Source organism: Trichosurus vulpecula, chromosome 2 (assembly GCF_011100635.1).
Source record: "Trichosurus vulpecula isolate mTriVul1 chromosome 2, mTriVul1.pri, whole genome shotgun sequence".
NCBI classification, from domain to species: Eukaryota; Metazoa; Chordata; class Mammalia; order Diprotodontia; family Phalangeridae; genus Trichosurus; species Trichosurus vulpecula.
This window is the reverse complement of record NC_050574.1, coordinates 259421612-259448843: the sequence shown is the minus strand read 5'-3', so window position 1 is coordinate 259448843 and position 27232 is coordinate 259421612. Positions and strand designations below refer to the sequence as shown.

Below are 27232 nucleotides of genomic sequence, written 5' to 3'. Positions count from 1 at the left end.
CTTTCTACAAAGATAAAAAGAGATAAGGCTAAGTAAAATTGCTGCTTCCCTCGAGAGCTCAGACATGATAAGTATCACTGTAGGCAAAGAATGTTAGAATTAAGTTAGAAACATTTACTTAAAGGGAAAAATATATATATTGGATTCTGTAATTCAATTCAACAAACATTTATTAAGCTTGTACTATGTGCAAAGCACTGATAGATACTATGAATACAAAGATTTTTTTTTAAAAAAAACAACAGTGTAGGCCCTCAAGGAATTTTCATTTTACATTGAAACATTAAACCTAAGCAGGTAAGTTTATAATACAAAGTAAAGTGTGATGGGAAGAAGAAAAAAGAGATCTAAATATTTAGAACAGATGAGGATGGAGAGGATTGTTTCAGCTGGGCTGGGGAGGATGGGATAGAATTCAGGACTTTGTGGTAGAGGTGCTACTTGAGATGATTTTGAAAGGCAGAGATGAAGTAGCATTCATCTCAGGAAAGGGGGCAGCTTACACAAACACAATGAACTAGGAGATGGCAAGGATGTGGTATGTGAACTTTCTATTGTTTTTGGTCGAGAAATCTTTCCCTGTCTTTCATTTGTGATTTTCTCTCCACTCAATTAAATCATTAGCTCCTCAAATATGTGTGTAGCAAGTAAGCTTTAACTCTTCCAGAGCCAAGTTAGCTACATCTTACCTTTAGGGTTCAGGGGGGTACCTTGAAAGGTTTGGGGGTGTTTTTCTCTAACGCTGTTGACTCAAGCCCTAACCAGTTATGTTCTCCCACTGGTAGTACCTTAGTTCCATTTAATCAATCAATGTCAATTAACTTTTACAAAAAGATGTTTACTTTCAAGATTTAGCAAGAACAAACATATCAATATTTCCACCAATGCCTTGGGAGCACCTTGGTGTCTGGAGAGAGTGGGGCCATTGTTAGTTAAGTTCCTACATAGCATTGATCCTACCAAATTCATGTCCAAATTACACATTGCTTCTAGATGAGTCTTTGTCTCAGCTACTGCTGCATTGGTTCCCCACAATTACTCCATCTCACTTATTGTTCTTTGGGGCATCGTTGCTGAGCTGGCTGCAAAATCTGGACACTGGTATAGTTGGATACCACTCTCCTTTCACAAAAATGCAAGAAGAAGGGTCAAGGTAGGCAAAGATTCTAGACAAGGTGATATGGCCTTGGAGAGGAGAAGGCCCAAGGCTAATCCTGAGGTCTTTTCGGGGTGGGAGATGGGGATGAGATGGGAACAGGGATAGAGCAGAAAAATCATGCCTATTATTGATGTGATGTGTTTCAAGGTATCTAAGAAATATGACAAAGGCTTTTGGCTTTATAATGTTCATTTGGTTTTTGCTGCCATAAATACAAAGGAACTCAATAAAAGTTGTAGGGGGTTGTTGGGTAGCTGGTTGTGACTAATTGATTTTCTCCCTTTTCCTTTTACTTTCTATAGTTACGTCAAGGTGGGTGGTAGTGGAAATTAATTGGTCAAAGACCAGTTACTCCTACAATGTTACTAATGAATATGTATTATTAATTATACCTGGTTGACTTCTAGCAATATAAAGTTCTGAGTTGTCAGAACCAGAATTTATATTCTACTTAAGAAGGGAAAAGTAAGTTTTTATTGACTGGATATTTCCTATTTATACTTTTAAGTATTATGTTTCCCCTTAACTATGATACCTCATTGCTTTAATCCACTAAGAAAAAAATCTAATGGCATCTCTCATTTTTCTAGCTTGAGAGGACATTGTGTTAAGTGTAATGAGAGATCTTTATCATATTATGTCAATTTTAACCTGTATTAGAAATAGAACTTTTCCAGTTATGGGTTTCTCAATGTCTTAGTACCTGCATTTCAGCCTTGACTTTAACCAGAGCTACTGCTGAATTTGCACTTTAGCTCTCCTCAAGTGAATTAACATTATTGTGTCTTATTTTGAAATTTTAAAGTGACTCAGTTCTTCCCGGTGACTTAAAGGGATTTTAGAACTGGAAGAAAGTCGTCTAAACCCTTCATTTTAAAGATGAGAAAATGGAGGGCCAGAGAGGAGAAATAATTTGCTTAAGATCCTACAGGGAATTAGTGGAAGAACCAGGTCTTTAAAGATCTCTTTAAAGCCAACAATGTGGAATGTTTCTTTCATTGAGAAATTTTGTGGTGAGACAGATACCCGTGCTCCATTTTAAGTGATGGACTGTGGTCAAATGGGAAAGGAGAGTGAGGGCATCCTCTTGGCTTAGTAAGTCTGTGGCTTCTCTATGTGCAGTTTATATACCTCTTGTTCAATTCAGTTTAACAACCATTTATTAAAGGCCTACTCTGTACAAGCTAAAATTATGCTATGGGCTGGGTGTACAACCTTACATTCCATTGGATGGGGCTGTGGGCAGGGTTTGGAGTGTAGTAAATCAATGAGGCATTTCATTACTGGATGGTTCATACAGAACCTGAAGTGGGCTTCACATGTACAGTAATGGCAGAATCCACAGTAGATCTTCTGATCTCAGTCATTACCATCAATCTTCTTTGTATAGCTGCACTCATTACCCATGAATTAGATTTTTCCTAGCAAATACAGGGATGCTCCTAAGGTCTTTTGGCTTATTAGATAATTTGGCTAAAGTTTCAGTATTTATTTTATCCTTCCACCAGCACAGATCATAATCTCATCACAACTGAGTGGATACTTGTGAGTTGCTTTGGTCAAAAAAAATCATCACTTACTAGGCTCTCCACAATTAGCTAGTTTGGTCCTAGAACAACACACATGTGTACACACAAAGTCTGTGGCCAGGCTCTCAGTTTAGTTAGACCTTCCAGGCCTCACATTTTGCTGGCATAATCTTTGAGAAACTTCATTTATGATAAGACATCAGAATTCAACTTTGGTCTGTTTGTGTGTATGTGTCTCCATGCATGAACACACATACATACATACATGTATGTCAATGGCCAATTCTTAGGGAATCTTAATATAATAAAATACATTTAACAGAAACTACCTGGAACATAATCTTTGTTCAGAAAGTTCTGTAGGATTTTGCAGGATCTCAGAATCAACAATGGTCAATTAGTCTGCAATTAACAGGTAATTAAGTACCATCCATGCAGGCACTGTTAGATGTTACAGCTATGGTTACCATGAAACAATCCTTCTATTACATTTATATTCTAGTAGGGGAGATAACAAGCAGATATCATGTGCATAAGTATTTATATAATTCATATATACATACATAAAGAGAGAGAGAGGAAAGGAACAGAGAAGAGAGGAGAGGGGAAGAGGGAGGGAGGGAAAGAGGGAGGAAGGAAGGAGCATTTGTCCAACAGTTGAGTCCCCAGTGTGGCAGCTAGCTCCTCCTCCTCACAGATTGTTTGTTATTTGTCCTTCTTTCTTGAAGAAGACCAATGACATCAGGAGGGTGATAGCTTGACTTGCAAGTGAATTGGATTTAAGTGAGGTAGAGCTGTGCAAAGTCATCAAACTCTCTCTCCTCCATGATCATCTGATTCCAGTATTAACAATACAAAGAAATATATAGAATATTAACACATTCTGAGTTTCCTTGCCCCTCCATTTCCCAGGGTTAAAGCCCCTGGGTCTTTGTGGTTCAGAGCATTAGATCTTCAGGGCCTTCTATGGTATTTCAAGGTGGAGTGCTAGGGTCCTCTGAATTCCTGGAAGCGTTATCTCTCTTGATCTGAGAAATACCTATCCTCAGAGCTTCCAAGTTCTCTCATTCTAGATGTTCTGGTTTCCCTGAGGCTTTCTGGGTTAGGGAGGACCCTCACGCAGCTTTTGCTGTCTCTGGACACAGGGCAATATAGGCTATGTGACTCCGTGACTCAACTGATCACACTGGGAGTGCTGCTGGCTTGTTTCCCTGCGCTGGCACCAGTCCTAACTGGAAGCCTCTCTCCTATCAACTGTGGGGTTCTGGCTAGCTTTTTGTGCAGTTCTGAGGTGGCATAAGTTGCTTGCTGTAGTTTCTCAATGGAATTTTTGATCATTATTAGATCTGGCATGAATTTCACTTTTTTTTTTTTGAATACATGTGTGAGAGCTGGGCAGTCTGTATCCATTCAGGCAGCCCTTTGTCTGGAAAGTCCCAGGGTTCTTTCCTGATGAAACCGCTTCAAATTGTACTTTTTACACTATCCCTTGGATATCTCTACCAAATCCTAAATTAATTTTTAAGGGAAGAGGAGAAGGCAAAGACACTAGAGTTAACATTTATGATGAGCTGATAGTAACACATTAGTCATTAAGGTTTTCAATTGCAGTGTTGGGGTTTTTTTTAATATCTTCTGCCTCTCTGTTAATGAAATAAACACTGGCAAACATGGCTTACAATTGTGGACAGAGAAGACAGTATTATTATATTAGGATCTTCAAAGACCAGTAGAATTTAGTTATTTCTAACATATCTATAACTTTTATCCCACTTCTGAAATCCCACTACTATTTGTATTTGATATGAGAATTAACATTTAATTCACAATCCCATCTTGTATATTCTCTACCACCAGCCAATCAGATGTCATATATCAAATAGTGATTTCTTCACAATCACTCTATCAGGGTTCTTCAGGTTCTCAATTTTATTAGTTTTCCTTAGTGTGACCATAATCTGGAAAATGGATCCTTTCTAATCAAATTTATGGTCAGCTAGGTGGCACAATGATTAGAGTGCCAGTCTGGAGTCAGGAAGACCTGAGTTCAAATCTGGCCTCAGACAGATACTAGCTGTGTGACCCTGGGCAAAGCACTTAACAATGATGGCCTCAGTTTCTTCATCTGTAAAATGAGCTGGAGGAAATGGCAAACCACTCCAGTATCTTGGCTAGAAAACCCCAAAAGGGGTCATGAAGAGTCAGATATGACTGAAATGACAGAATAACAGCAAAAACAAAATCAAATTTATGAGAGACTGATTTATAGGCTTGAATACCAGTTTATTAACTTACAATGGGAAATATGCCTGGTTTGAGAACTGGATTAGTGATTTACACAGGACCCTATTTTCCTTATTGGTAGGTTCATCCAAGAGTGAGGTAGTCTAGTGTAGTGGAAAGAGAACTGGGTTTGGAATCTGAGGACCTGGGTCTGAGGACCTCACTTGTGCCACTAATTATGTGTGTAGATCTCATTTTCGTTGTCTGTAAAATGGAGTTGAATTAGACAGTCTCTAAGGTTTCTCCTAGTTCATGATCTATGATCCTGTAACCACATAACAAAATAAAAGGTTTTCTTTAGTGACACCAGAATCAGAAAAAAAAAAACAAATTAGTCTTTGCTAAAGGAATATTCCCATTAAGCTAATATAAGCCTAGTGTATGAGTGTTCTCTACTTTGGGGGATACTTCTCTCTAAAGAGCTGAATTAGAATCTAGATGTCAGTGAATTTTGATGATTACTTTGGATTGTCTTGGTATCCGATTCTCCTTTTTCCAGAATGCATTATTTTCACCTAAAAATAAAGAAGCTACATTCTAGTAGAATCTTCCTCATGATCTATTATAATTTTCAAGATTACAGTTTTTGTCAAGCCAGGATTTTCTTGCTAAAGGCTGTTATAGTACTCAGAGAGCAGACACGAGATACCATATTCTCATCAAGTTATTAAGGACGAAGGAGAACAAAGTCAGTGAGTTTCTAAATGTAAAAATAGGCAATGTCTATGAGTTTCTTTCATGAAAGGAGTGATTGGTCTAATTGGTTACCCAACTTAGCTCTGATTTTTTAAAAAAGTATCTTCTGAAAAGAGAGATTGCAAAATTTCTTTACCATTTGAGCTTATCCTTCATTAGTTGATTTTAGTGTGACTGTTTCCAAATGATATGTAGAGGCACTTTAATCAGCAATACAATCATTAATTATATTTGACTCCTTGCAGAGGGTAAACATGGGGGGGGAGGGGTGGGGAAGGGTTGTAAAGAAAGTCATTTGTTAACTACAAAGCTTTATATAAATGGGGTTAATGGTAATAATGAGTAGTTGTTGTTCTGAAGCCCCAAAACTTGACTCCTCACCGACCTTTAAAATTCAAATTAGACTAGCCTTCTGTACATTCTACCATCCCTACACACTTACAGGCTTCGTTGGGAAAAATTCTAATGTATCCTAATGCAAAAATTCTTTTTGTGTCATGGACCCTTTTAGCAATCTTGTGAAACCTGTGGACCTCTTCTCGGAATAATGTTTTAAAATTCATAAAATGGAGAATAAACTAATTATATCATGTCATATCATATCTATCTTAAATTGGCAGACCCCCTAAATAAGAACTCATTCCTTAGTGGTGGGGGGCAGGGGGAAGCAAGGGAGGGGTGAGGGAGGGATATTTTTCTCCTTGGAAGGATAGAATCAACCTGTTGAAAATGGAATGCATGGGAATCTTGTTCTTTGGGCATTTCCTCCAGGGCCTGCGGTTTTCAGAGTGAATAGAGTGCTGTGTTCAAATGGACCTTTAACTTTTGGCGGTGGGCTTCATAACTAACTGAGCCGCTAGAATGCGGACATTAGCCCTTTTTTTTACCCCCTTCCCAATATCTAGCATCTAAATGCCTGGATTCCTTCTTAAATGCTTTCATGGCATCCTAAGCTCTGGATTATTACGTTTACCTATTGCCATTGGATTATGTGGTTCCCCTTTGCTTTTGAAAGGGAATCAATTACTCCCCTCCACATGAAATAGGCTGCCCTGAGAAGGTCTTGGGAATCACTAGACACTTATCTATAATTGAAGTTGGGATTTAAAGAATGGTTGTGACCATAGATAGACCAGGTGCTCTCCCTGGCTTTCACTGACCAACCTAGATACAGAACTGTATGCATACATGGCTCAGACAGATTTTAGGACTGATGATTGAGATTAGAGGCTGTTGTCAAAGTTTTCCACATCTCTACAGATTCAGAGCTAACACCTGGCTGATGTTGGAAGGATCCATCAAAATTGATTGTGGATTTCATTCAACCACCAATTCATACATTTAGTATGTTCCTTTTACATTTGGATACTGTTGTAGGAAATTTTTTTCTCCTTTTGAGCTATTTTATGTTATTTTTTCTTTCACTTACTTTGCCATAATAATAGCATTTATATAGGGCTTTGAGGTTTCAAAGTGCTTTACATATATCATTTAATCCTCACAACAACCTGGTAAAATAGATGTTATTATTATTCTCATATCTCGGATGAGGAAACTGAGCCTGAGAGAGGTACAGTGACTCGCCCAGGGTTGCAGAGTTAGTAATTGTCTGAGACAGGCTTTGAGCTCAGGTCATGTTGACTTCAAGTCCTGTGCTCTAACCACTGTACCACCTAACTACCTCATAGTAACAAGGTAATATGTCATTAGTAGTAGTAATAGAACTCAGAGAGTATGGGCAGGAAAACTAAGAGAATCCTGGGTTATCAGATATCTCTTGGACAAAACATCTTTTTAGTCCTTCATCTTCAACACATATGTTCTGATCTGGTTAAACAGAATCTCACAGCCACCCGTAAGTAAACCACATACACACTGGAGTACTTACCAAAGGCCAACAAAGCTATCTTCTCTAATCAAATTCATAGTCTGGCATATAGACCAAGAGGGAGCTGGAAGGGGGGTTGGGTAGTCCACACACATCTAAAAGGTCAGGAATTTACCATGGAGAGGTAAAAGAAGTGGGGATTTACACAGAGACTGATCTCATAGTTCCATTGAAGTCATGCTTCCCAAATCTCCCAACGATCCCTCAATTGCCAAATCTCATGGCCCTTTTAAAATCCTAATCCTTCTTGATCTCTCTGCAGCATTTGATGCTATTAAACACTTTTCTCTCTCCTGTATATTCTCTCTTCTCTGGGTTTTTTGATATTTTTCTTTTGGCTTGCCTCTTACCTGTCTGATCTCTCCTTCATATTTGCCTTTGTTGAGTCTTTGCGTCATCTCCAGTCATCTTGATGAATATCAGGCCACTGGATCCAGATGGCTCTGGAGGAGAAAGTGAGGCTGGTGACCTTACACAGCCCTCCCTCATTCAAATCAAAGTCAACTGCAAGTCATGTTATCATTTCCCTGATGTCATGGTCCTCTTCGAAAACAAAGGACAAACACAACAATACAACAACAGCTTTCTCACTGTGGGTGTTACCCAAGGCTGTCTAAGACTCTCCTGTCTCTATACTCCATCCTGGTAGTCTTATCAGCTCCTGGAGGTTCAGTTGTCATCTCAATGCAGATGATTCCCTGATCTATATAGGAAACCCTAGTCTCTCTCCTGAGCTCCAGGTCTGGCTTACCAACTGCCTATTGGGCATGAATGTGTTGTTAAAAACAGGAGACATCAACTTAACAGCTGATGGGAATGGTATGTTTTCAGAGAAATGATCTTGCTGGTAAATCACTGGAATTTGTTTACAGGGCTAAACTTGATGTTTTATCATTTGTCAAGAGGCTTTATAGAAGAGTACATTAACTAATTGAAACTTGCTACAAGATAATGAAGATCCTGGTATAGAAAATTGAGCCCACTGCATTAAGCTGCATTTTGAGGTAATTACTTGGCATTGACTCTTGATTGAGCCATTCTGTGTTAAAGGTTCTAATAGCCCTGCTTAGAATTTTTATCACCAGCATCTATTTGGACTGTTTTCTAAAAATTTTCAGAAAAGCTGTAGACCAGATGGATAGCAAAGGAAAACAGTCATCAGTAAAGACTGACCAATCATTTAAATTAAAAGGCTCTTCTGCTATCACAAAAGCAGCTTTAGAAGTTTCCACAAGGTTAATAAAAGCAGCCTTACTCGCCAGAATGGTTTTGCTTTATCTGGAATGGGAATTATTAGGCAGTCTATGGTTGTTTGGTAATACATTGGCTTCACATACCCACTTTACATCATTTATATAGGTTCCCTGGAATAACTGGTGGCCTCCGGAACTCCCCTTCCCTGTCTGCTAGCTTGGGATTCCCCTTCCACCTTCACTGGCTGCCACGTGGGACTTCCCTGACTCTCCACCAACTCAAACCACCTTCATCTCTGACTATTGGCTATTGTTCCAAGGCCAGTCTTAAGTCACAACTGGGGCAGGCGGTAGCCTCTGGTGGTAGAAGATAGAGGAGGAGACATTAAATCTTATTATCATCTCTCTTCCCCTTATTCCCCATCTGCTGTTATTGGGCCTGTGGGCAATATCCCTCCCTAGAAGCCCCATCCTAGCCTTATACACCAACGCTCCTACACTTGCCCCAGAAGCTCTGAAAAAAAATGCCACAAAAGACCTGGGTCTGTTTTTCTTCCAATATGTATGTAGATGAGTCTTATTTCAATTCTTTTAGTACCTAAAAATCCATCATTAGCACCTCAAAGACAAAGATGACAAATATAGAAAATGAAAATTGTTAGAAACCTTGTGGGAGAACAGGCACACTGGGGCATTATTGATGAAGCTGTTGGAAAAGTGGTTCAGAACCATACTCCCAAAATCACTAAACTGAATATAATCGTTGACACACTACTAGGCATATACCCCCAAGAGTACAAAGAGCCAGAAAGGACTCATGGGTACAAAAATATTTTTAGTAGTACTTTTTGTTTTAGCAAAGAATTGTAAACAAAGTGGGTGATCATTAATTGGTAGAGTGACCAAATAACTTATGGTATATAAATATGATAGAATATTATTACATCATCATAAGAAATTATGAAAGTGATGAATACAGAGAAGCCTAAGAAGACAATTATGAGATGACAGAGAGTAAAATTAGCAGAATCAGGAGAACAAATTACACAATGACTACAACTGTATGAAGAAAAATGATTGTGGAAGAATTAAGGACTCTAATCAATTCAATGACCATTCCTAACTCCAGAAGACCTATTGGCAGAGAGAGGGTAGACTAGAGGTACAAAATGAGGTACACCCATTCATTCATGGCCAATGCATGAATTTGGCTATACTTATTTGTTACAAGGAAGGGCTTTTATAGTATCCATGAAACATTAAAAACAAATACACGAGAAACATTTAGGTGGCTCACTACATAGAGAACTGGCCCTGAAGTCAGGAGGATCTGAGTTCAAATGTGACCTCAGACACTTACTAGCTGTGTGACCTTGGGTAAGTCACTTAACCCCTATTGTCTCCAAATGAACAACAACAACAAAAAACCAAGCCCCAAACCAAATACACAGAAGAATGCAGAAGGAAATTTTGCACAAGGAACGTAGACAAGGAGGAAAATTTTGTTACTATTCTGTTTAATGTTAGGGGTAGGGAATAGATACATGGTTTTATTGGCATAAACTCTCAGGTGATAAAACTCCCTTTACCAATGCAGGTTGGCACTTCTTTGCAACTTAAAATGTTAGAGAGATGCCCAAGAATACTGAGAGATGAAAAGGCTCTTATCTAGAGGTACTTAGCCATGTAAGCCTCAGACAGATATTGAAGATAGATCTTCTTGACTTCAAGGCTGGCTCTCTGTGCAATAGAAATTCATAGTTTAATATATAACCATCTTTTTCTCTCTGTCTGTTGAGATGTTCATTATTGAAGAAGTTATATTAGATAACCTCCAAGGTCCTTACCAGCTCTCACATCCTGTGGTTGTAAGAGTCCTCTCATAGGATGATTCAAGGCAAATGCTGTTCACCTATTTAAGGAATTTCCATTTGTTCTCCCCTCATATGTGTAGTAAAGCAAGGATTTAGTTTATCCTACCCATTTCCTTATCAAGTGATAAATTTCCTGACAATTCCTGCATTTTTGTTTATGTTGGAGTTAATGAAATAGGCCTGTGGTGCTCCTAGAACCCTTAACCAAATTGGACCATGAAGTCCCACTCCATATTAAAGGAAATCCCAGGATAAGGAGCAAATGGGTAAAGGAGGTGAACAAACTGGCATCTGGAAAATATTTGCATTAGGGATAGCCCAGGGTCATTTCAAACATCCTGTGGCTATTTCAAGTATGGACAAAGGATTGTTCTCTGCTGAAACTTTAACGTTCTTAGACATGTCCATAATATGACGAGTTGATGCTAGGCTTTTCGTATTTGGCTTCTGTTATTCTGTCTGTAAGATATTGTCTGATCGAGTACATATAAAATGGTTGCTAGAAGTAATAATACTTTGATATGTGTGCGTACCTACACATATGTATTATGTGTATATATGTATATGTATACATATGTACATATATACATGTGTATATACATGTATATGTATGTATACATAGATATATGTTCATTGCTTCTCTGACCCTAAAACTGTTTATAATCAGGTTAAGTATTCTGTAATTACTATCAGCATTTGGGGTTCCTTATCATGTTTCAAAATTCTTAATTTTCTTCTTGCCTGAAATAAAACTTCCAAAGTCAGTATAATAGTTATTATTGTGTTATCTGTAACTTTTAATCATAAACTGTAATACCTGAAAATTCCTGAGTAAAGTCAACAATATTTCTTTTTTTATTAAGTAAGAATCATATGGTTTTCTTTCAATGAGCTTGTAAAGTGAGAAGAGAGCTTTTAATATCACTTATATGTTAATTTCTGTGGGTTCCTATTTTGAATCAAATGGATAAATAGGAAATCAGGATTTAGATTTTTATTAAGTGGTATCTTTGAGGTGGAGTAGGAAGGCTGATCACCCAGGAGTTTGGACTTGCAACTTTCTCTAGTGTGGGTGCATATTAAGGCTACCTTATCATTACCGGAAAATGCTCACTTACATAAGGAATGGTTACACAAATTGTGGTATATGACTATAATGGAATACTATCATGCTATAAGAAATAATAATAGGTTCAGAAAAATGAGGGAAGATGTCTATAAAATAACAACAATGTATGAACAAACATCTTTGAAAGCTTTAAAAACTCTGATCGATGCAATGACCAGTCATAAACACAGAAAGCCTATGATGAAACATGCTGCAATCTGACAAAGAAGTTTTAGATTTAGGTGAACTGATTCGTACCGAGATGTGTGTGTGTGTGTGTGTGTGTGTGTGTGTGTGTGTATAAAATATATATAGATATATATAGATATATAGATATATAGATATAGATATATGCCTTAGTCCTCTAGGCAAATCTCTAAGCCCATAAATTGCAGAGAAAGTACCAACCTGTGTCAGGAAAGGGAATTCCCTCCCTTAGGAGTTCCCTGTCTTAAAGATATCAAAGGTACAGTTCAAAACATTGTATTTGTACAAATAATGTCTCTATACCTTGGGTCTAAGCCTGGCAATGATTTTAATATTGTCCCTTGCAGAGTGCTGGTATACTTTTATAAGTGGAATTCTGAGGACCCCAGAGCATCCTTTTTCTGTCATAATCTAGATTTCCTTTCCACTTTCCTTCTAAGGTGAAAAAAAGTGAAGTAGTTGTAGTTGTCGCCGATTCATTTCATGTATGATCTCATTATTTCGTGAAGAGTTTAAGTGTGTGATTGGGGATATTGGAGGAAGGAAGACATTAATTCAGTTAACAATTGAGTTCTGACTCAGTTATTATTTGTCTCTTATTAACTTAGTCTATTTGGTGTCAGAGGTGTAGATACATTGTCAACTTTGCCATTGTATTTCTTTATATTCTGTGGTGGGAAGAAATCTAAAGTTCATCTTTTACCTGTGAAAACTTTTAAAAATTATGTAAAGTGTTAGGGTGGACATCTTTTTTTTTTGGCAAAATAAATATTGTTTTAATTTTTTTTAGGAATCAGCCTATGTGATAATCCAAACATTTATAAACCTTTTAGATACACTTCTTTTAAAGAATATTATTACTTCAGCTTTTCTTTTATTAAGAATTTTAACTTAAAAAAATTAATAGAAGTTGGAACATCTTCGGTTAGAGTACTAATGGGAGATGAATAGCTTTTATGTTTTTTTGCCGGCTCAGCTAGGGTTTTAAACATCCAATAGAGTGTAAGCTCCTTGAGGCAGGGCACTATTTACCTTGTCTTTGTATCTTCAGTGCTTAGCCCTGTGCATGGCACACATTAGGAATTTAATAAATGTTTGGTGATTGATAAACCATTGGTCCACCTTGTGTGAATTTGAGCTCCAGGACAGCTGTTGCTTGCTATTCTGACATTTTGGAGCTCACAAGGTCATAGTCATCTCCAGCTCTCCTGCACCTAAAAGCAAGAAGACTAGATACAGCAGAGGCAGAAGCCGTACAGAAGGGCCATGCATTCTCCAAAGTCTACATGAGGATTGCATCAACTCTACATGGCATTAAGGACTGTGTTTGTTGGGCAGTACCTTATTGCATATTGATTGAACTTCATTGTCCTTGAAATTAATGTCTAAGACTGAGATGTTTAGGACAAATATAATGAAATTCTGTGGCTTTTCTCATTCCTTTTATTCTTAGCTGCATTTTAAATTCTTCTGAGTGTCACTTTTGTTTGTTTTCATTTGTCTTTTGGAGAGATGGAGCTTTTTTTTTTTTTTTTTAGGTACAAACCAGGAGCTTTGGTCCACAAACTCATTTGCTACCAAAATCGTCTTGTCCATGCCGGTGCAGAACTTAACATCATGTGAATAGATAAAAGTCTCCGTGACTTTTATCAGAGTGTGAATTCTAGGGAATAGTCACTTTTTAGATTTAGTGAAAATTATGGCCATGGAAAAGTTAGTTTCGGAATAGGCAACAAACAGGAAATAATAGTAAAAGCCTAACCTTTTTTTTTTTTTGGCCAATCCAGGGAACAGAGTGTGTGTGTGTGTGTGTGTGTCTGTGTGTGTGTGTGTGTGTGTGTATGTGTGTATAGTGTGTTTATAAGGTAGTCAAGGCAAAGATTAAATTTCATTGAAAATTGAATTGGAAACAGAGCTTGGCCTGTTCTTTAGTTATTTCTTATCTTCATCTCTCAAGCAGTTTTACTTAAATCCAAGTTTCTTTCTCATTTTTACAACCCATTTGATTTATTTCTTTTTTGCCTGTGACTTTCTTGAAGAAAGAACATATCCCCTACACAGTCCATTCTATTAGTCACTGCTGTAGCTCAAAGAATCTTCTTTCTGCTGTGTCTCTGACTTCTTCTTGGCACATTGCTATGTCCAGCAGTACATCCCAGATGTCACATTAAGCTCGCTGGGTCTAATTTGGTACTTATTTCCCAGTGCCTCTGTCCTAGTGGACATTTTGGCTGAATCAGATCTGAAAAATGAACCTTAACATTCTCCCTGAGTTAATGATGTAAAGTTTTTTTTAAACAAGACTTTCTAGTTTTGCTAATATTTCTTTCTCAGTGTATAAGATGCTGAGTGTACAGAAAGAAGGTTTTTTAAAAGCATAAAATATCTATAAAAAGCTCAGATTGCATTATTATACACCTTTTATAATTCCACTTTTCACTTCTAGCTCATAGTTTATTAGTAATTATAGCTTCCAAAAGACATGATGAACATTGATTCATCTCTACAAATAAAAGCGAGGGTGCTTCCTGTAGCCATTCGAAGTAGCATTTTTAGTTCACTGAAATGGCCTAATTTACTATCTCAGACTTCCTTTTAAATACACAGACTTTAGGTTCCTTTATTTTCTTTCATCTGCTTCTTATATAGTAAACAGACAATTTAGAAACTTCCTCTGTCTGCTCTCTTTCTGCCATGGTTTTCAGCTCAGCAGGCAATCGCCCCCTTTATGTGCTACCTTGTGGTGCCATGGGCTATTAAAGAGAGAGAAGGTTTGCTTTCCTTGGATGTCACAACATGGAAACTGGATTTATGTTGACACCCGCTTTCAATAAATAAAATATCTCTGAAATCAGTAATAAAAAAGCTCAAACCTTCTATGTCTTTCCAACATGCAAAGTTGAATGTTAACATAAATCCAGTTCCATTTTTGGAACTTTTTGTTGGATCTGTGTAAAAGAAAAAATTTTAAGAGATATCATCCGACATGAATCTGATTTATAGGAAAGAAATTAAAAAAAAACAAACCATTTTACCTAGCAACATTTTATGTACTTCTCAACCTACTATCCTTCTATCATAGTCATAGTCTCTATAAAGACTAATTTTGTTATTTCATCTGTGTACAAACATTACTTGAAAATAAGGTTGGAAATAAATGTGATAGAGGAGATACCTACCACACTATCCCTGAATAAGAATCTGATTTAGATGCATTCTCAGAATGGAAATATGGCCCAGAGCAAAACTCTGCAGTACCAGCAAAAAATTTTGGATCATGTCCAGAGGATTACATTCATTCATAGGTCAGATTAAAAGTATGACTTGGTATGGGACCTGCCTACCTTAAAAGGATGTTTGTAGAATTAGAGCTGGAAGGGCATTTAGAGGCCACTTAGTCCAACCTCCTACTTTTGTAGATGAGGAAACTGAGGTCAAGGGAAGCTAAATGCCCAAGGTCACACAGGCAGTCAAGATTTGAACTCACGTCATGGGGCTCTAAACCCATGGCTCTTTCTACTTCACCACATTGCCTCCCTGCTTCCATCATCAATATTCATTCAGATCCTGGGGAACTTCTCTAAGAGCTATCTAAGTTATTGGTATTTATTCATGGGTAGGTCACCTAAAGCCAGTGTGAATATGTTCAGGTAACCAAAAGGAGCTTTAGTGCTAGGGTATAAAATGAAGAATTTTTACCATATGATCTCACTCAACACACCCTTGTTATGTTATGGAAGCTTCAGTTTGAACAGGTCATGTTACAAAAGATGTAAAAAAAAATCAGTAACTTCTAAAGCCAGCTAAGTGCTTAATGACAGGCCAAGCAGATTCGGAAGAGACAAAAGCCTGGGAGATCTCTTGGGTTTTTCTTTTAGCAAAGAGCTCCAAATCAGAACATGAACCAGCAATTACTTTGCTTCAGGCCAGATTAAGTCACAATTAATTTGATTCCATTTCACTTATTGTTTAAATCACTTAAGTAAAGCTTAGCTTGTTGAATCAGACACTGGAACCAGTTCAATTCACTGAAGAGTATGAAATGATGTAATTTTTGTCTTTGGATTCGCAAGAAATGAATTAGGTAAATGTGGGCAGGAATTGGAGAACAAAACAGGATGCCATCAAAAGTAGGGTATTTTGATATTATATGAGAGTTTGATAAAAAGTTATGATAGGGTAATTTGTCTGAGTCATTTGTATTTCTCTTTGGGAAAACGAAGTAATAAACTTATTTTGTTAAAAAACAACAGCTATTTCCCCCTTAAATACAGTATTTTTACTCTTAAAAATAATTTGATGTGGCCACACTTTGAAAGAATGGCACAAATCTTATATAGCACCAACAGTAGTTAGCATTTATATAGTGCTTTACTGTTTTCAAAGCCCTTTACAAATGTTATCTCACTTGATCCTCACAACAGCTCTGGGTGATAGGTTCTCTCATTAGCCTTATTTTACAGATGAGGAAACTGAGGCAGACCTCTGTCTTGACTTACCTAAGGCCACACATGGCTAGAAAGTGTCTGAGGATGAATTTGACTTCCTGACTCCAGATCTAGTACACTACCCACTGGGCCACCTAGGAACCTATAAAAATAATAGTCATAATAATGGATATTTATGTAGCACTTGAAAGTTTGTAAAGTGCTGTATATAAATAGTCACATCTGAGCTTCACAAACAGCTCTGGAAGATAGGCTCTCCAGCTCTTCTTCCTATTTTATAAATGAGAATGACTGAGACCTTAAGTGACTTATCCATAGTCATTCAGCTAATAGATTGAAATCCAGCCTCTGACACAAGCTTACTATGCTACACTGCCTCTTACATGTCCAGCATGCCCTGTTTTTTGTTTTTTTAATCTTATAATTACATGCATGGCCTACTTTCAATTATCCACAATAACTGCTAACAGGGATAACACGTATACAGTAATTGAAATTCACAGGTATCCTCTCTTTAGTCATTTAATGTCACCCTCCTTCTCCACAAAACCTTTTTGTCAGAACTGATAAGGGATAGCAAAATGGAGTGGTTTGAGTTTCAACTCTTATGATTTCCCCTGCCTGCCATCTGGCATGGATACTAATGAGTCATGAAATGCCTAAAAGCAAGAAGTCAGAGGGGGGAGGAGCAACAGCAAAAGGGCCTGAGCTGGCCACAAATTGAATAATCAGTCTCTGAATAATGAAGAACTGACTAAGTTGGCTGTATAATTAAGTGCTAGCAGAACATGATCATAAAAGTGAACTGCTAATCAAAGTCCTGGGGATCTTTACAATTTTCCTGAAACACTTGGTTGGGAGAAAGTACAAGGTGCAGCCATAAGTTTAGGTTAAATTGGTCTTCACCTGCCATAATCACTGAGGAAGAAAGTGATGAGAGAATTTTATGAAAAGGGGGCTGCCTGTTGACCAACTTTGGTGTTTGAAAGTCCTTGTGGGTCCTTGCCTGTGTAACTGGTCACTTCTCTTTAACAACAAAACAAAACAAAACAAATAAATGTTTTCAACCATGAACCATGCCATAGAACTGAACTTAATGATTTCCAGAGAAGTTGGAACTTGTTCATTACAACAGAAAGTTGAAAGGAAACTAAAAAACCAGCGTGGTATGTCCTTGAATACATGATGTGCCCTCTTGGTCCTTTCTGATTTGATCTTTAATAAAAGATGTAGGGAAGAAAGGACTGTATACAAAGAAATTATACACAAAAATTATAATGGCATCTTAACCGAGTTCTCTGTTTCCTATCAGAACTATAACTAGAAATCCTCTTGCTTGGAGCATTCACCTGAGTGTAAGGCATATTCAGATGGTGAGGACAGTCCAAGGGTTGGTTAGTCAATATTTCCCCCTGAGAGTCTGGTCCTGGTTGCAATAGTGATCAGGGAGATCCCAAGAGAGTAGTGCCAATGGTGGTTGACGACTTCAAAGGGACATGCTGTGGGGATGGTGGTTACCTGGGGAGGAAGTGTGGCCTCCTTAGGGAGGAAGTGTGCCCCATTGGCTATTGGCTTTCTGGGAAAAGCCCCATTTATCCCACATTAATTATGGTTCTGCCTCTAATCTCTCTATTCTCCATCCTTCATATGGCTACCAAAAAATTTCCCAGTACAAGTCTGACCATGTCACTACTCTGAACAGACTTTAAGTGGCTCCCTATTGACTACGAGATATAACCTCCTTAATCTGGCATTTAAAGTCCTTCATAATCTGGTTCTAATTTATCTTTCCAGCATTATTTCACATATTCCAATATTATTTATCATGTATATGTAATCTTATGTCTGTATATATGAAATATGATAGATATTGCATAGATTCTACTTTTCATTCATATTAGACTACTAGCTGCTTTCCAAATCAACATATTATCTTTGTCTTGGCACATTCATACTGTCTTTTTCTAGTTTCTGGAATGTACTCCTTCCTCATTTTTACCATTCATCAGCCTTCTTTTCTTTCAAGGCTCAGCTCAGGTGGCTCCTCCTCTGTGGAGCCTTCTCTGATTCCTCTCAACTAGACATATTCCCTCCCCCCTCAGATTTTCCTAGAGCACTTAATCTGAATGTCTCCTTCCTCCTCTCCATGATACCCAACCGTGTTGTATATTTTTCTGTGTACTTGTCATTCCCACAATAAAATATGAGCTCCTTGAAACAGGGGTTATATCATGCTTCTATCTTGTTATCTCCAGGATTTAGCATGTGGCGCCTTACACATTTGTTCACTCTATTCATTTATGTGGTACGTGTACAGAATGAATTCATAACCCGAGTTACTCAGTTAGAATTTTTGGACTTCTACCTCAGCAACTCTGATAAGTGTTCTTTTCTGTTCGCATCATCACTGGTGTCTATCATCCATCACCAATTATTTGAATTCTTTTTGTTTACCTCCTAGGATGCTGAGAAACGGACTCCACTTCATGTTGCAGCTTTTCTGGGAGATGCAGAAATCATTGAACTCCTAATTCTTTCAGGTAAATCCAGTTTCCCCAGAAGTCAATGGCAGACTAAATGACCACCTAGGGAGAATATTGCCATGTTGCAAATGACCACATTAGAGAAGACAATTAAAAGGGACTTAAAGAAATAACAGCATTTTATTATGTCTGTGGGACATCGTTTGATCAATACTTTCCTAAATACAACAAAGTCAGCAAATGCAGTTGTTTTAACTAAAGAATAACTTATCATAATAATAACTGATATTTATATGGCAATTTAAGGTTTGCAAAATGCTTCAATAAATTATTGTAAATACATACTTTTGATCCTCAAACTATCCCTGTGAAATGGATACTATTATTATTCTTGTTATGTTCGTGGGGGAAATGAGGCTTTCGTTGTTGTTTAATTGTTTTCAGTTGTGTCCAATTCTTCATAACCCTTTTCAGGGTTTTCTTGGTCAAAATACTGGAGTGGTTTGCCATTTCCTCCTTGAGTTCATTTTACAGATGAGAAAATTGAGGCAAACAGGTTAAGTGACTTGCCCAGGGTCACACATCTGGTAAATGTCTGAGGCTGGATTTAAACTCAGGTCTTCCTGATTCTAGGCCTGGTATGCTATGCATTGCACCACCAAGCTGCCAAAAAAATGAGGCTTTTAGAACTTAAACAACTTACCCGGTTAGTAAGAATCTTACCTAGGAAAAACTCAGGTAGGATTCAAACCTAGCTTCTTCCTCCCTTTAAGGTCAGCTTTCTTTCCTCTGCATCATGCTGCCTCTCTACAGAAAACTCATGAGACTTGGGATCAGGCATAACCTCATTTTGTTTCTCATTTCTGCCATTTACATTAATGGTATGACCCTGGTCGTATGAGTCCCTGAATTTCTCAGAGCTTCAGTTTCCCATCCATAGGATGAGGATTTTACCAGACTCAAAGGGCTGTTATGATGAAAATGTTTAGACCATAAAATACTATATAAATTGATGATAGACCATAGAATGATATATAAATTTCTAGACCATAAAATGATATATAAATTGGAATTATTATTTCTCTATCAAATATTTTCTCTTAATGATTTCTTCATATCTAATCGATATCATAGTAAAAATTAGAATACCACAAAGTAGATTAGCTCAAAATTGTTTCATTTAATGGTGTGTTCATTCATCTATTTTGCAAAGTGGCTTCTTAAAGCATAAATAAATTCACAGTTACTTGTGCCTTATTTTTAAATGTTAAAATTTGTTTGAAAACTGGGATTCTTAATACCTTTTACCAAATAAATTTCACAAAAAGATGATGGGCTTTCTCCCATAAGCAATACTGAGCTAGTCCTTCCCACAGAGTATAGCTAAGTCAATGTAAATGACCCTGGTTGACATTTCTCTTAATCTCTTGCATTTTCCATTTGGGGAGATCAAAATTCAGGACATATGGTCTTGTCTCATCACAAGCCTTTAGTTTGGTGTAAATTTTTGCATTTGTTTCCTGGACTTAAATGACACCCATGGGATTCCCAACTATGTTTTATAAAGCATTTACAGGGCTATTTGTAAAGCTAACAGCTATTAAACTGTGAATACCTTTTGAACTAGCAATACCACTATTAGGTCTGCTTCCCAAGGTGATCAAAGAAAACAATCTATATGTTCTAAGATATTTCTAGTAGCTCTCTTTGTAGTAGCAAAGAACTGGAAATTGAAGGGATGCCCATCCATTGGGGAATGGCTGAACAAGTTTTGGTATATGAGTGTAATGGAATACTACTGTGTTATAAGAAATGAGGAGCTGGTTGATTTTAGAAAAACATGGAAAGACTTGTATGAAAGATCAAAGAGTGAAATGAATGGAACCAAGAGAATGCTGTATACAGTAAGAGCAATATTGTTAGAAGAATAACTGAATGACTTAAGTTATTCTGAGCATTATAAATACTCAGATCAATTACAAAGGACCTATGAAGGAAGGTGTTAGAGACCTTCAGAGAAAGAACTGATGAATAGAAGTGGTTTTAAAAGTGTGTGTCTGTGTGTGTGTGTGTGTGCTTGTGTGTGTGTGTGTGTGTATATCTGTGTATCTGTGTCAAACCGTAGCCTTTTCTATGCATGGTGAGGAGGAAAGGAGGGAGACTGTTTGGAACTTAAAATGGAACCCAAAGGAGGAAGGCTAAGAGGGAGGCATTATGGAAATAAAACAGAATTGAGAATTTTTTTTAAACCAATGCACCTAGTACTTTATTTCTTTTTTCCTTCTTTTTTTAGTTCTCAACATTCACTTTTAGAAGATTTTGAGTTCCAAATTTTTTTCTCCCTTCTTCCCCTTCCCCCTCCCAAGATGGCATGCAATCTGATATAGGCTATACATGTACAATCATATTAAACATATTTCCACCTTAGTCATATTGTGAAAGAAGAATCAGAACAAAAAGGAAAAAACACAAGAAAGAAAAAAAAGAGAAAATAGTATGCTTTGATCTGCATTCAGATATGCCATAGTTCTTTCTCTGGATGTGGATAGCATTTTCCATCATGAATCTTTTGGAATTGTCTTAGATCCTTGTATTGCAGAGAAGAGCTAAGTTATTCGTAGTTGATCATCTCACAGTGCTGGTGTTACTGTGTACAATGTTTTCCTGGTTCTGCTCACTTCACTCAGCGTCAGTTCATGTAAGTCTTTCCAGGTTTTGGAATTGATATTTTAAAAAAGTTAGCTGTGTTGTAATTGGCAGTATATAATGTTGTCAGTAATCTGAGAGATGGCTATTAATGTTTCCCTCAGATGTTGACATTATCTAATTCTTAAGCTCTATTGATCAGGAGATGTTCAACAGAGGTAGTTATGGCCAACCACAAACTGTGCCTTTGGGCCCCTGGCCAAAGCAGAACATTAGGCTTTGTGAACCATAAGTCTAACCCATTATCACTTACCTCATCCTCCTATATGCTTCTCTCTCCCGACCCCAGAAGCTAAAGTATTGAAGTATTACTTCTATTGAAGTAAGTAAATTTTCACCAGTTGAAGGCTAGGTCCCAAGACCTAGGACCTGTTTGAGGTCTGCTCGGATTTTACTTGAAAGCTAGTCTATATCTGGGTAGCTGTTGCCTCAGCTGAAATTAACCTATAGGAAGCTATAAAAACATCAAGAACCTTTGAAAAAAAATACTTGTGTCTAGAATGAAGAATTCAATTCCATAACATTGCGTAATACACACCAACTATTCCTGTCACAGTTTCAGTTCCGTGAGCATCTCAGGATTGTATCTTTACTATATTGTATAATTTTGAAATTGTATGTTTGATCTCAAGTTTATTTCCATTTAATTCAATAAACATTTATTCATTTCCTACAATGTACACAGTCCTATATTCAGTGAAAGAGATATAAATACTAAGAAAAGTCCCTGTCTTCAAGTAGGGGGTTTTCTATTTGGAAGGGATATAGCATGTACACAGATAAGTACATGTAAGGTAATTTAGGAAAGGAAAGACCACTAACAAGTAGAGAGATAAAAAGTTTTTTGAAGAAAGTGGCACCTGAACTGAGCTTGGAAGCAAAATCACTAAAGGTGGAGATAAAGGTAAGAAGGGAGTGCATTCTGGGAATGGGCAAAGTTGGCTTGTGCAAATATGCAGACAGGAAATGGGACTTTCAGTTTGGGGAGTAGCTAGCTGAAGGGGCTGGTGACTTTAGCTTCCAGGGCTTTTTTCCCTCCAGATACTAGGAAGCTGGGGGCAGAGGCAATTTGAAAATGTTGTGCTGGGTCAGTTAAGTACCTAGATCTCTCAAGTCCCCCAAACTACCCAAAATCAGACATGACATCCATTCCTTAGATATATTACCAGATGATCCTTGTCACAAGATGAAAACCCTCACATGGAGGAAGTTCTTGGCTCTCAGTTGGAATGGAAGGTTCTGGGTTGAGTTGAGGCATCTGGTGGCTTTGGATTTCAGAGACTAGCAGTTCATAGTGTGTTTAGGGCCTCAGCTGGTTTGGGGTCACTTCTGAGTAGGAAAGTTGGAGTGCAGAGACATGATCTTTATCCAGTTATCTGTGTGGCACATCTATAGAGAGGGGAACCTTCTTGAGAAATATGATTTCCTATCACTATCACATGTGCATATACATTAACCAGTCTATCTTTAACTGTAACTATGTAATTATGGTAGCATCACAGCTATTTTAGATATCTTCAGATCTGTGCCCCTTGCTTAGCTTTGGAATTGAGACTGGTTACTAATCTTGAGCTAGTAGCATCTCTAATAAAATTTTCAGCCCTGCTTTGGAATTTCTTTTCATATCCTTTTCATTCTTTATTCCAACCAGAAAGTGAAAGAGGTAGAGGGAGGAAAAGTTTTCCAAAGCTTCTGACCACCTGTGATTTGTCACGATTCCTGTTGATTCTTATTTTTATAGAAAATATCCTTTTCCTACCTGGGTTTTGTTTTATGCTCCTGAGGGAATATAATTGCAAGATCACCATATTTATCATTTCATTACCCTTCTTGCATCTGGCAGCTGACACTTAGGGAAACCATCTAAAGAATTTTCAGATTTAATAATGAATGAGGTATTAATTATTCCCATGTTGGACAAGTGATTTTGCACCACCAGAGCCATTCATTATTGCATCACCCTTCTCTTTTCTGCATTAACATAAGGGGGCAGGGTAATCCAAGTTGGCAGAATTCTTGTTGATATCTCCTGCTTTCCAAGGGAAATTTAGATGCCTCTGAGGCAAATAGTGGGAGATAAGCTACTAGGAGAGAATTCAGGACATGCCCATGTGACTGACATTTTTTCATAAACTGACTTTCACTTACCATTAGTTTAAGCTATTGCTTTGGGAACTAGCTTAGAAGGACTTAAGGTAAAGGGAAGATTAAGAACTAATTAAATCACTCGTGAGTCAAGTAATCCATCAGTCAGATGGATTTATTGGCTAGGAATTGCTAAGGAAAAGGTAGAAGAAGCAGGGTCCATAAAAAGATAAGCAAGGTAGATAATAATAGCTAGTTAGTAGTTCTATACCACATACTATGTACCAGGTGCTATGCTAAGTACTTTACAAATATCGTTCGTTGTTGTTCAGTCATTTCAGTTGTGTCTGACTCTCTATGATCCTATTTGGGGTTTTTGTGGCAAAATTACTGGAGAGGTTTGCCATTTCCTTCTCCAGCTTATTTTACAGATGAGGAAACTGAGGCAAACAGGGTTAAGTGATTTGCCCAGGGTCACACAGCTAGTAAGTGTCTGAGGCTGGATTTGAACTCAGGTCCTCCTGACTTCAGGTTGACCCTCTATCCACTGCACCATGTAGCTGCCCAAAAATATTGTTGCATTAGATCAAATAGAAATAATGTATAGGAGGTGAGATGCTTTCTAATAACTGTTTTCAGATTGCATGTTGGAATAGACAAAAAAAGATCCTTAAAAGTTAACAAGCAAATAATAAATACATACATACAGACATTGGATATATATAATGTAGACACTATAAAATAAATTGATTTTTAAAAAAAAAAAAACAAATGCACCACAGAGCCAAATGGCTGTTGTTCATTTGTTAGGTAATGGATATATTCCAACTATACTTCCATTGATGGAGATATTTTGGTAATTCCAGGGTAAATATGACAAGAACATTGAACTGGAGTGGCAGTCAGGTGATCAGGATAATGGCTCAGTTTTTGCCATTATTTAATTACATCACTTTGGGCAAGTCACTTTACTTCTGAGTATCAGGTTTCTTTTCAGAAAAGTGAGCAGTTCTATCTGTAAGGGCTGGACAATAACAGTGTTGATTAGTGGTTTTAGGGCAACCTAAAGAGAGGTCTTCTAGTGGCATGACATAGGACTAGGAATGGCATGCTTATCAGATTTGCAGTACATGAAATTTATAATATATTGGATCACAGAAATGGGATATGGAAAAATCTCCATGGCCCAGAAAAGTAAGCTGAATTTAATAAGATAAATTTAACTATAGATAAATGTAAAGTCTTGTGCTTATTTTAATATAACACCTGCGCATAAGTACAGGATGAACTACATGGCTTGACAGTACTTCATATCAGATATGGAAGTTTTGGTGGACTGCAAACTCAGTATAAATTAGCAGTATAACATGGCAGCCCAAACGGCTAATTTGATCTTAGGCTACGTTAGTCAAAGTTTAATGTCCAATTGAATTCTGCCCTGGTCACACCACATGTGAGATACTGGGTTCAGTTCTAGGCACCATATTTAGAAGAGACTTGGCAAACTGGAAGATGTGCTGAGGAATGTGACTGTACTGGAAAGGAGAATTAAATCTTTGTTATACAAGGAAAGTTGAAGGAACTAGGGGTTCCCTAGAACTGGGGAAGAAAACACTTCAGGGAAGCATGCTTGCAGTTTTCCAATAGTTGAGTTGCCATATGGAAGAAGAATTTGACTGATTCTTGGCTCCACAAGGCAAGATAAGGAGAAACTTGCTGAGAATTAGAACTATGAAAAAATGAAAAAAAATTTACCATGGGAGAGTGAGTTACTTGTCAGGAAGCTTTTTTTTTTAAATTTAATTTATTTAATATATTTAGTTTTCAGCACTGATTTTCACAAGAGTTTGAATTATGAATTTTCTCCCCATTTCTACCCTCCCACCCACTCCAAGATGGCGTATATTCTGGTTGCCTTGTTCCCCAGGCAGCCCTCCCTTCTGTCACCCCACTCCCCTCCCATCCCCCTTTTCCTTCTTCTCTTGTAGGGCAAGATAAATTTCTACGCCCCATTGCCTGTGTATCTTATTTCCTAGTTGCATGCAAAAAACTTTTTTTTGTTTGTTTTTGAACTTCTGTTTTTAAAACTTTGAGTTCCAAACCCTCTCCCCTCTTCCCTCCCATCCATCCTCCTTAAGAAGGCAAGCAATTCAACATAGGCCACGTGCTGATCATTATGTAAAACCCGTCCACAATACTCATGTTGTGAAAGATTAACTATGTTGCTCCTTCCTAACCTATCCCCCTTTATTGAATGTTCTCCCTTGACCCTGTCCCTTTTCGAAAGTGTTTGTTTTTAATTACCTCCTCCCCCTGTCTACTCTCCCTTCTATTGTCCCCCCTTTTTTATCTTCTTCCTCCTTCTTTCCTGTGGGGTAAGATACCCAATTGAGTTTGTATGGTATTAATGCCTCAGGTCATATCCGATGAGAGCAAGATTTACTCATTCCTCCTCACCTGCCCCCTCTTCCCTTCCTACAGAACTGCTTTTTCTTGCCACTTTTATGTGAGATAATTTACCCCATTCTATCTCTTCCTTCCTCCCTCTCTCAATATATTCCTCTCTTATCCCTTAATTTGATTTTATATTTTTAGATATCATCCCTTCATATTCAACTCACCCTGTGCCCTCTGTCTATCTATCTATCTATCTATCTATCTATCTGTCTATACCTACATATATACATACATATACACACATATGTATATATATACACACACACACACACACACACACACATATATGCATATTCCTTTCAGCTACTCTGATACTGAGGTCTCATGAATCATACACATCATCTTTCCATGTAGGAATGTAAGCAAAACAGTTCAACTTTAGTAAGTCCCTTATGATTTCTCTTTCTTGTTTACCTTTTCATGCTTCCCTTGATTCTTGTGTTTGAAAGTCAAATTTTCTATTCAGCTCTGGTCTTTTCACTGAGAAAGCTTGAAAGTCCTCTATTTTATTGAAAGACCATGTTTTGCCTTGGAGCATGATACTCATTTTTGCTGGGTAGGTGATTCTTGGTTTTAATCCTAGCTCCAATGACCTCTGGAATATCGTATTCTAAGCCCTTTGATCCCTTAACGTGGAAGCTGCTAGATCCTGTGTTATCCTGATTGTTTTTCCACAATACTCAAATTGTTTCTTTCTGGCTGCTTGCAGTATTTTCTCCTCGATCTGGGAGCTCTGGAATTTGGCAACAATATTCCTAAGAGTTTTCTTTTTGGGATCTTTTTGAGGAGGCAATCTGTGGATTCTTTCAATTTCTATTTTACCCCATGGCTCTAGAATATCAGGGCAGTTCTACTTGATAATTTCTTGAAAGATGATATCTAGGCTCTTTTTTTGATCATGGCTTTCAGGTAGTCCAATAATTTTTAAATTATCTCTCCTGGATCTATTTTCCAGGTCAGTGATTTTTCTAATGAGATATTTCACATTGTCTTCCACTTTGTCATTCCTTTAGTTCTGTTTTATAATATCTTGATTTCTCATAAAGTCACTAGCTTCCACTTGCTCCAATCTAATATTTAAGGTAGTATTTTCTTCAGTGGTCCATTGGACCTCCT

At 37.5% G+C, this 27232-nt stretch overlaps 1 protein-coding gene across 4 annotated transcripts in view; it reads left to right on the top strand.

Annotated features, from left to right (window-relative positions):
- ANKRD44 (ankyrin repeat domain 44) overlaps positions 1 to 27232 on the top strand; it is a 369642-nt gene that overhangs the window by 175167 nt on the left and 167243 nt on the right. For all 4 annotated transcript variants that reach the window (XM_036745366.1, XM_036745365.1, XM_036745364.1 and 1 more), the window contains exon 3: positions 18847 to 18925. In XM_036745366.1, coding sequence (XP_036601261.1) covers positions 18847 to 18925 — 79 coding nt within the window. The remainder of the gene's footprint in view (positions 1 to 18846; positions 18926 to 27232) is intronic.